The 10,618-nt window shown below is 44.5% G+C and overlaps 1 protein-coding gene and 4 non-coding genes across 5 annotated transcripts; all 5 read left to right on the top strand.

Moving 5' to 3' along the window:
* Positions 1-442: 442 nt before the first annotated feature.
* dkc1 (dyskeratosis congenita 1, dyskerin) lies at positions 443-9,535 on the top strand. Its single transcript, XM_076302797.1, has 15 exons — positions 443-492; positions 1,507-1,556; positions 2,505-2,591; positions 3,095-3,186; positions 3,414-3,598; positions 3,721-3,785; positions 3,942-4,068; positions 4,245-4,375; positions 4,902-5,045; positions 5,198-5,318; positions 5,530-5,648; positions 5,761-5,864; positions 6,136-6,190; positions 6,673-6,840; positions 9,080-9,535. The coding sequence occupies exons 1-15, from the start codon at positions 477-479 to the stop codon at positions 9,146-9,148; spliced, it is 1,533 nt and encodes a 510-aa protein (XP_076158912.1). The 5' UTR covers positions 443-476; the 3' UTR covers positions 9,149-9,535.
* On the top strand, positions 2,672-2,883 carry LOC143142739 (small nucleolar RNA SNORD17). Its single transcript, XR_012990979.1, has one exon. It is a non-coding gene; the product is annotated as a small nucleolar RNA SNORD17 (small nucleolar RNA).
* Positions 3,227-3,303, top strand: LOC143142732 (small nucleolar RNA SNORD83). Its single transcript, XR_012990972.1, has one exon. It is a non-coding gene; the product is annotated as a small nucleolar RNA SNORD83 (small nucleolar RNA).
* On the top strand, positions 4,679-4,808 carry LOC143142735 (small nucleolar RNA SNORA36 family). Its single transcript, XR_012990975.1, has one exon. It is a non-coding gene; the product is annotated as a small nucleolar RNA SNORA36 family (small nucleolar RNA).
* LOC143142731 (small nucleolar RNA SNORD83) lies at positions 5,362-5,441 on the top strand. The gene has a single exon (XR_012990971.1). It is a non-coding gene; the product is annotated as a small nucleolar RNA SNORD83 (small nucleolar RNA).
* Positions 9,536-10,618: the final 1,083 nt, after the last annotated feature.

Genomic DNA, 10,618 nt, shown 5'->3' with positions numbered 1-10,618 from the left:
CTAGTGGTACACATATTAAGGGCGCATTCAATCATACACTACCCTTCAATCCCTGTTGTGATATGCCATGTCAATTAAAATGGCAATTTATTTTCCAAAGATTTACAACGAGATTAATGGTAAAGATGATGCTGGTAGGCTACACCATTTCTCAAGAGAGGTTCTCAGCCTTTTCTGTTTTAAGGCCGGTCTATTCATACTTGTGGGCCCATTATAGATTAATTCATACCTCACCCGACGATTATGACATTAAGTATGCTAACAGTAACGTTAAGTTAGCTGACAAATTTGCGATGCCCAACCTTTAAGTTGGGCAATATTCATAGTCGGTAAGGGAATATTTTATTATGACTTCCCGGTTGAAAAATCTCGGAGAAGTAGGCTAACGTTAGATGTCTATATATCGCGAGACCTGACGTCTTCAAATAGTCATGCGCAGATATGCACACGTGTTCCTGTGCGACTGCGTTGCGAAGATGGCGGACGGCGAAGGTAAATGAGAGCTCAAAGTTAACTTTGTCTTTTTCATTTTTGCATGATTGTTCTGCAAATTTCAAATTTCTCACACAACTATTCAAAAACAATGTAATTTAGTACTGCACACAAGAGCAGTCGAGCATGCACACTTGTAGGTATTTAAGATGTCTGCGTCAATCGAACTAGTACGGCAGCCGCATGGGCGCCTCATGAGTGACTAGGGTGTTCAGAAAAAACCCCATCCTAGTAACCTTATTTGTCTTCAGTTGGTGTTTTCAGACATGGCCAAAGATCTTCCACTTGTCAGTTAAAAATTTAGCGGTTCTTGTCCATCTTGTCTTGTTTTGTGATTTATGTTTGCGCAAATATTGAACGTTAACGTTACTGTCGTTTAGCCGCCTATAAAAATGGCTAACGTTAGTCGGCCACAATGCGTCAGTGTTTCTTTGCAATTCTGGTATTAAAAATGCGCTGCGTTTTGGTTATTCTAAAAGAATTTTTCGTTTTTGTTGGTTAATGTTGATGTTAACATGTAACTTTGCCGAAGTTGCCATTCCAATAGCTAACTTGCTAACTAGCTGATCACCAACTTTAACAATTGCCCAATTTAAGTAGTGTAGCTAAACTTAAAACTTGTTTTTGTTGCCAAGTCACCACTGAACTTCGTCATTTACCAATGTAAGTTAAATTAATTCTGATATACCAATTCCGATTGCTTCAGTAAACTCCCACGTGGTAACGTTAGCTAGACTTCGCCACGTGGGTGACGGAGCTGGTGACCCGGCCATGTCGAGTTTGGGTTGGCTTGGTGGCTTTGCAAGTCCGTTTGTATGTTAATGCAAATTATTTGTTCTGATCGTATATATTTTGACGTTTGAGATTAAACATATAAATTCAAAGATGAAAGTTTGCAGCCAGTGTGTGGCCGGTTATATTGCCTGCGCTAGTGCGCTCAAAGTTTTGCATCAAGGACTTGGTGTGAGAATTTAGCAATCCAATAATTTCTGTCTTGTTTGCCTCCAATTATAGTGAAGAAGGAGAAGAAAAAGAAGCAGAAAGTTGCTGATCATGAAGTTGGGGTGAGTCAAGCAACAATTATTGTACTATGTCAGGGGTCGGCAATTACGTTTGGACCCGGGCCAATTTTTTTTCAGACAATGGCATCGCGGGCCATAGCTTTTGTAATGGGGGGGGGGGGGGGGGGGGTTATAGGCCTACTATTTAAATTATGAATTATTATATTATATTAAAATAAACATCATCTAACTTTTAAAATGCATTTAATTTAATTCCATTAAAAACGTTTATTTGCTTATGTGCGCTGTTTTTATGCCGCCTGCTGCATCTCCTGTCGTCTCTCATGAAACAGGCGACTTGCCTAGCAACTTGCCGTAACTAATGTGTACAAATATTATTCTTTTGGATGACGTGTAAATGATTAGCTGAACATTGCTATATGCTAGTTATCGATGCAAAATGTCGTTGTCAAAAGCCTTGAAAAGAAAAATTGATTCAGAATGCAGGACCTACAAAGAAGAATGGAAGCAGAGGTATGTGTTGAGCCTGCCTGCATTTATTAATGCCAAGCCTATTAATTTAACGAAACATAGGCTATTTTTGACCTTGCCCACTGGAAGAGGGAGACAGGACACTTTTTTTTTATTTTTGCACAAGATTACGCGCACTCGCGTGCCAATACCGTTCCGACCTGTGCGTCATGAATAACTGCAAGGATGTTCCACCTGTTGTTTTGTCACTTTAGTAGGACTATCATCTATACCTCAATAAATGTTTTGAAATTGATGGGATTGCTGTAGGCCTTTTTTTCTTTTTAAAAACATGGGGTTAAAAAAAATTTCATTTTTTTTTTTTTTATTATTTAAACAGCAAATTAACGTCATCTCGCGGGCCAGATAGAATAGATGGCGGGCCAAAATTGGCCCGCGGGCCACTATTTGCCGACCCCTGTACTATGTAGTAGCTCATTTCTGTACTGCACAAGTTAAAACATGTTTACCATCCTACAGGACATTCAAGAGTCTGGCGATTTTCTCATCAAGCCAGAATCTAAAGTAGCTAGTTTGGACACATCTCAGTGGCCTCTGTTATTGAAGGTAAGTGAATGCCTCAGGTATAACTATGCATTACACATGTCTCTGCATGGCATTAGCATTAGGCTAAACGGGTGTGGCGTGTGACGTGATGAAGCAGTTTATCCATTCTCTGAGTTCTGCTGGTGCTCGCACTCTCTGCGGCTCTCGCGTCTGTTCTAGGCACGAGAGTTTCCGGCTGCCTGCGCCTCTCCCGCAGGTCCAGTGTTCTACTGGTTCTGTGGTCAGAGACCGCAGGTGGGCTTGCAGGGATGACGCCCGGCCCTCACAAAGACGAGTGTAAACGGCTGATCACGCGCCTCACCCAGTCCATCCCATAAGGATGGTTTCTAGTAGTGTAACAGCGCAGTGTTTGTGTAAATGTTAGTTCTTAGCAGTCGAACAGGACTTAAAATGACCTTAATGAACATTACATTAACATTGAAAAGAACAGTTTAGAGAAGTCCTATCCCAGGGTGTACATGAGCTGTGTGTATTTGATGCTAATGTACAGTCATACTTTGCAGAATTTTGACAAACTAAACATCAGGACTGCACATTACACTCCCATTCCAAATGGATGCAACCCACTGAAGAGGAACATACACGATTATGTCAGGTATGATGGTTCATTAGCATTCTTGTGTTGGAACAGCACAGCCACATGATGTCTCTTAGATAGCACTAGCACTATGTGCAAAGATGACTTTTATCTACTACCCTAAAACTGATGGCTACCATGCAATTCTGTGCCTGGCTTTTCTTTTGGCATTCAATGCCCTTAGATGTGAATTTATTTTTGTTTCTCTTCCATGATTTTTTTTTTTTTTTGTTCCTCTACTCTAGGTCGGGCTTCATTAACCTCGATAAACCCGCCAACCCGTCCTCTCACGAAGTGGTGGCATGGATCAAGCGCATCCTGCGAGTCGACAAAACTGGCCACAGCGGCACGCTCGATCCCAAAGTCACCGGCTGTCTGATCGTGTGCGTGGACCGTGCCACCAGACTGGTCAAGTCCCAACAGAGTGCCGGTGAGTTACGCGGCTGTCCTGAGTCTCTTTTCACGCCTGTGGGCTTCTGCTGATCTGCCGTTTGCAGTAACATGACAGTAAATAAGCGGCCTCACCTCACTACTCTTCTGCTCTCTATGCAGGCAAAGAGTATGTGGGTATAGTACGGCTGCACAATGCCATTGAGAGCGAGCACCAGCTTTTGAGGGTAAGTGCCTACATGTATGTCTTAACATTGTCTTGAGTTTTCATTGCCATATACTGAGGCATCATGCAATTTGGCACTATTGAGCAGTTCATTGTTAAGAGTCACTGACTCCTGGAAACAATGTCACTAAAGTCTTTTTTTTTTTCTTTTCTTCAGGCCATGGAGTGCCTCACGGGGGCGCTGTTCCAGCGACCTCCCCTCATTGCTGCGGTTAAGAGGCAGCTGCGAGTGCGCACGATCTACGAGAGCAAGCTCATCGAGTACGACCCTGAGAGGAGACTAGGTGAGGGGCTGCTCTGTAGATATTGTCCAGATGTCTGATCAGTTGTACGTTCACTAACTAGTGCAGTCGTGTGTGCGTTCCGTGGAGTACTCCGGAACATGGACACACATGTCCTGTTGAAATGAGACCTCAGTAGATGCCAACCTTCAATGTGCTCCCTTTGTGTGGCCCTGTAGGCATCTTCTGGGTGAGCTGTGAAGCGGGCACCTACATCAGGACGCTGTGTGTGCACATGGGCCTGTTGCTGGGCGTCGGAGGCCAGATGCAGGAGCTGCGGAGAGTCCGCTCCGGAGTAATGGGAGAGAAGGTCAGTCATTAAGGGCAGTGTGACCAAAGCATAGTGGCTGAATATGAAGGCTCCCACCTCTGAAGGTTTTAAAATATCTTACTGGCATAGATTTTTTTTTAAAACAAATTTAAGCATAGTGGCTGAATTTGAAGGCCATGGCAATGGTCATAGCTGGTGCAAGACTGATCTATATATTGGCACCAAATGGCTAGTCATATTTGAGTGCCATTAATCATATGAGTGCCATACTTGTGTGTAATTACATGATGCATTGATCTTACAGGCTATTTAAATTGATCTGCATGTGCTTGTGGTGATTTGCTCCAAAGTGTTGAGTTCAGTTCTGGGTCTCCTCCCCAGTCCTGGTAATTTATCTTTGGCACAGCATCATGCTATGGGTCATTTGTTTGGGTTGGTCCTTCCATGTCCATCTCACTCTAACCATAGCTAATACCTCTGTTTGATACAATGGATGTTGCATATACAGCTAGCAACTTTTTAGCCACATATTGACTTTTTTTTTTTTCTCCTTGCCTCAACACAGGATAACTTGGTGACCATGCATGACGTGCTGGATGCCCAGTGGCAGTTTGACCACAACAAGGACGAGAGCTACCTCAGGCGTGTGATATTCCCCCTGGAGAAGCTGCTCATCTCTCACAAGAGGATAGTCATGAAGGACAGTGCGGTAAGTGGCGTCTCTGCATCCATCCCCTCTTAAGGTGGTTGGTCACAGAGTAAAGTGTATTGTGAAGTCACTTGGGTTCTTGTAGTTTGAAGAGTTCACATATAGCAGTCAATATGCTCATTCTTGTTCCTATTGTGGCATACATTTGACAGGTTAATGCTATCTGCTACGGCGCCAAAATCATGCTCCCAGGTGTCCTCCGATATGAAGATGGCATCGAGATCAACCAAGACATCGTAGTAATTACCACCAAGGGGGAGGCCATTTGTACAGGTGAGTCACAGCCTTTGTCCTGCCCTCTTTTTCATACTGAAGAGCCACATGATGACTACAGTATAGAATACAATAGCACTCTGTGCAAAGATGACCACTATCTATCACCCAAGACTGATGGTGTTCATGTGGGTGAATAAAGTGCTATTTTGAGGAAGCCAATTAAAGCCTTTTTTTCTCCCCCGTCCCCTCCCTTGACCTGTGCCACTAGCGGTTGCACTTATGACGACGGCGGTCATTTCTACCTGTGACCATGGAGTCGTTGCCAAGATCAAGAGGGTCATCATGGAGAGGGACACGTACCCTCGCAAGTGGGGACTTGGACCCAAGGTAACCTCCTCAGCCCAGGCCCAGCCTGCATGTTGGTGTGCTCACAATTGTGAAAGTGGCTAGGGGTGGGAAGATTGCTGCCCTGCTGTGCTAATGCTAAATTCTGCCTCAGGCTAGCCAGAAGAAGATGATGATCCAGAAGGGCCTCTTGGACAAACACGGGAAGCCAAACGGCAGCACACCTGCAGAGTGGACAGACAGCTATGTGGATTACGGGTGATTACTCAAACCCTCAAATGTTATTTAAGACGTGTTTGTTTGCATCATTGAAACTAGCTCAACTGTGTTCGGCAATGGGGCATTGGCGTTGGCAGATATTTTGTGAATTTCATTAACATAAATTTTAGGTTCTACTCGCTACATTACTGCTAGTCTCTTTTCTGAATGTGGCTTTATTTAGGCTGAAGGTTTTTCCTGCTTGAGCGGTAGTGTTGAGTACATGATGTAGCTCTTTCCTCATGCTTGATTTCTCTACTTTGGATTTCAGTGCAAAGAAGGCTGCAGCGGCAAAGAAGGGCGATGAGCCAGCCACACCTGCAAAGGTACAAGTTAGTTATAAATGTCCCTCTGTTCTGAACAGTAACCATGTTGTAAGGGGTGAAAGATTTTTTATTTTTTTTGGGCTCGTAGCTTTTATTTGTATAGGACAGTGAAGAGTGAGACAGGAAGCAAGTGGGAGAGAGAGATGGAGTGGGACCGGGATATGATCGCAGGAGAGAGAGATGGGGTGGGACCGGGATATGACCGCAGGAGAGAGAGATGGGGTGGGACCGGGACATGACCGCAGGAGAGAGAGATGGGGTGGGATCGGGACATGACCGCAGGAGAGAGAGATGGGGTGGGATCGGGACATGACCGCAGGAGAGAGAGAGATGGGGTGGGATCGGGATATGACCGCAGGTCTGATTTGAACCTGGGTCCCCGTGGGCACTTGGTCCCGTATATGGTATGAGCGCTGTAGCCTGTTGTGCCACAGCGCCCCCTGAAAGGTTGGTTTCTGATCGCGTTCTTCTCCTGCCTGCAGCGCAAAAGGGAAGAGAGTGGAAGCGACGGCGAGGGGAACGCAACGGAACCTTCAACGCCCGCGACGCCCAAGACTGACGAGGAGCTGAAGAAGGAAAAGAAGAAGAAGAAAAAGGAGAAGAAAATGAAACTGGCGGAAGAGGCGCCTGCAGCCGAGCCAAGCGAAGAGGTACGATCCTCATGGTCCTAGTGCTCAATGACCTCATGCTCCTAGTGCTCAATGACCTTATGGAAGCGAAGAGGTACGATCCTCATGGTCCTAGTGCTCAATGACCTCATGGAAGCGTAGAGGTACGATCCTAGTGCTCAATGACCTCATGGTCCTAGTGCTCAATGACCTCATGCTCCTAGTGCTCAATGACCTTATGGAAGCGAAGAGGTACGATCCTCATGGTCCTAGTGCTCAATGACCTCATGCTCCTAGTGCTCAATGACCTTATGGAAGCGAAGAGGTACGATCCTCATGGTCCTAGTGCTCAATGACCTCATGCTCCTAGTGCTCAATGACCTTATGGAAGCGAAGAGGTACGATCCTCATGGTCCTAGTGCTCAATGACCTCATGCTCCTAGTGCTCAATGACCTTATGGAAGCGAAGAGGTACGATCCTCATGGTCCTAGTGCTCAATGACCTCATGCTCCTAGTGCTCAATGACCTTATGGAAGCGAAGAGGTACGATCCTCATGGTCCTAGTGCTCAATGACCTTATGGAAGCGAAGAGGTACGATCCTCATGGTCCTAGTGCTCAATGACCTTATGCTCCTAGTGCTCAATGACCTTATGGAAGCAAAGAGGTACGATCCTCATGGTCCTAGTGCTCAATGACCTTATGCTCCTAGTGCTCAATGACCTTATGGAAGCAAAGAGGTACGATCCTCATGGTCCTAGTGCTCAATGACCTTATGCTCCTAGTGCTCAATGACCTTATGGAAGCGAAGAGGTACGATCCTCATGGTCCTAGTGCTCAATGACCTTATGCTCCTAGTGCTCAATGACCTTATGGAAGCAAAGAGGTACGATCCTCATGGTCCTAGTGCTCAATGACCTCATGGAAGCGAAGAGGTACGATCCTCATGCTCCTAGTGCTCAATGACCTTATGGAAGCGAAGAGGTACGATCCTCATGGTCCTAGTGCTCAATGACCTCATGCTCCTAGTGCTCAATGACCTTATGGAAGCGAAGAGGTACGATCCTCATGGTCCTAGTGCTCAATGACCTCATGCTCCTAGTGCTCAATGACCTCATGCTCCTAGTGCTCAATGACCTTATGCTCCTAGTGCTCAATGACCTTATGGAAGCAAAGAGGTACGATCCTCATGGTCCTAGTGCTCAATGACCTCATGGAAGCGTAGAGGTACGATCCTAGTGCTCAATGACCTCATGGTCCTAGTGCTCAATGACCTCATGCTCCTAGTGCTCAATGACCTTATGGAAGCGAAGAGGTACGATCCTCATGGTCCTAGTGCTCAATGACCTTATGGAAGCGTAGAGGTACGATCCTAGTGCTCAATGACCTTATGGTCCTAGTGCTCAATGACCTTATGGTCCTAGTGCTCAATGACCTTATGGTCCTAGTGCTCAATAACCTTATGGAAGCGTAGAGGTACGATCCTAGTGCTCAATGACCTTATGGTCCTAGTGCTCAATGACCTCATGGTCCTAGTGCTCAATGACCTCATGCTCCTAGTGCTCAATGACCTTATGGAAGCGAAGAGGTACGATCCTCATGGTCCTAGTGCTCAATGACCTTATGGAAGCGTAGAGGTACGATCCTAGTGCTCAATGACCTTATGGTCCTAGTGCTCAATGACCTTATGGTCCTAGTGCTCAATGACCTTATGGTCCTAGTGCTCAATAACCTTATGGAAGCGTAGAGGTACGATCCTAGTGCTCAATGACCTTATGGTCCTAGTGCTCAATGACCTTATGGTCCTAGTGCTCAATGACCTTATGGTCCTAGTGCTCAATAACCTTAGGGAAGCGTAGAGGTATGGTCCTAGTGCTCAATGACCTTATGGTCCTAGTGCTCAATGACCTTATGGAAGCGTAGAGGTACGATCCTAGTGCTCAATGACCTTATGGTCCTAGTGCTCAATGACCTTATGGAAGCGTAGAGGTACGATCCTAGTGCTCAATGACCTCATGATCCTAGTGCTCAATAACCTTATGGAAGCGTAGAGGTACGATTCTAGTTCTCAATGACCTTATGGAAGGAGACTTCAACTAGGCACAGACTGAACTTTGCAGAGCATCAGGCCGAATGAAAGTTAATTTGGATGTTTTCTTTTAGCTCTTAGTCTGGGGAACGTTTTGTTTTCATAAATGAGAACTGCAATGTGAATATTGGGTGTCCATGCTGGTGTGGCACAAGGGACTAGTGTTTTAATGGCTAACGGTTTCTCTTTCCAGGCTGGTGAAAGTGCGAAAAAGAAAAAGAAGAAGAAGAAACAGAAGGAGGAGGAGCAAGCGTCTGAGTGACAGCTTGAGAGAAGCGTTTAGAAACTCTTAATGAAACTGTAAAAGTGAGCGGCCCTCTTGGACAAGGGTTAATGCCTGGACAGGGTGACTGGACCTGTTGGCTCAGGGTTCTGACTCCGCCCTAACCGTTGCCTCTGTTGTGTTTTGGATCCCGTTCTCTAACGAGGCTGTAGTCGGTAACTGTTCATGTTGACCATGGTATGGAGAGATTCTTCCCCAGATTCTGTAATATAAGTGTGCTTTCACTTTTCTTTTTCAACCAACTGAATGTGGTAACTGTTTTTGCTGTTATCCATGTGTGTAAACATTTTTTTTTTTTAACCTTGTAAATAGGAAATCAAGTATTATATGAATTGCATTTGATTAATGAGGTTTTTTTCTACAAAAGCTAAATGAGTGGTCTCTTATTTACCTCTTTGTTAATGTGGCATTATGACTACATTTTAGCGAAGTCCTTATTTGGGAAATGTTGGTTGGGTTGAATTAATAAATCCATAGACTGTAGTCTGTGGACAAATCTAGTAGGCTATTTATGAGTCAAATTTAGTGTAAATTCAGTGTTTTTTTTTTTCCTCCCCTCAATACGCATGTCAATAAATGCCTATCAAAAGTTGTCAGAACTCTAGCCGTCCTGGATAACTAATGTTATCCTAAATCTTGTACAAAGACATTTGTGACTAGCTGGACCTAGATGCAATAGAAAAGCATTATAGACTTGCATGTTAACTCAATTCTAAAAGGGTATTGACTCAACAGGCTAAAATGGATGGATTTCTTCACATCGTTGACAAGTGAGTTAATGCCTCAAAACAGTAGTAATAAATCCAATGTGACCCTTACATCATAACGCCAAAAAAGGAATCAATGGTTTGTAGAGTGAGTGAGGGGTGGTATGGACACTTTCATGGGCTGTTTTTTGGTGCAAAGATGATGGCCGTTTTCAAAATCTTAGGTCTTTTGGACCCTGCCATAAGGTTCTGCTTGTAAAACATGGCCAACGTCTGAAGTTCTGTGAGAAAAGAAACTGTTTCTAGAGGAAGCGTTTTGCCTAGTTCTTCTCTGTATGCTGGATTATGGTTGAGAGTCTGAAGTTCTTGACATGGAAGGAGATCCAAGCAAAAAATGAGGTTACACTAGAAAAAATATTTAATAAAATACTATTGATAGGATGGCAAATGTTTCCAATATTCTACTTGACACAACCCATGATAATTGGAATATTTACTGTACATAATTTAAATTGTTACCCAGTGGGACCCCATTGGTCATATGCATAAGATAATATTTTAGAGACAATTTGCAGGTTAATCCAGGTAGCACTGTGAGAGTAGTTGGTACAGATTTGTGGGGCATGACACCCAGCAATGCACTGACCTCAAGTTCATACCCATTTCTGAGGCAAGACTGACCTTGATTCTGCTGCAGCCTGTGACGAGACTCGTGGCATTCTTCGTTCTATGTAAACTGCGC

The sequence above is a fragment of the Alosa pseudoharengus genome, unplaced genomic scaffold (assembly GCF_046254945.1).
Source record: "Alosa pseudoharengus isolate Yale_2024_CS ecotype anadromous, Long Island Sound unplaced genomic scaffold, YU_APseudo_1.1 YU_APseudo_1.1_scf_24, whole genome shotgun sequence".
Classification (NCBI taxonomy): Eukaryota; Metazoa; Chordata; class Actinopteri; order Clupeiformes; family Clupeidae; genus Alosa; species Alosa pseudoharengus.
This window is presented reverse-complemented; position numbering and strand designations above follow the sequence as displayed.

Bases quoted from the DNA above. Each gene is read 5' to 3' on its own strand.
- dkc1 (XM_076302797.1), top strand. The intron at 6,191-6,672 runs GTACAAGTTAGT...TCCTGCCTGCAG, and splicing joins AGCCAGCCACACCTGCAAAG to CGCAAAAGGGAAGAGAGTGG. The intron at 6,841-9,079 runs GTACGATCCTCA...TTCTCTTTCCAG, and splicing joins CAGCCGAGCCAAGCGAAGAG to GCTGGTGAAAGTGCGAAAAA.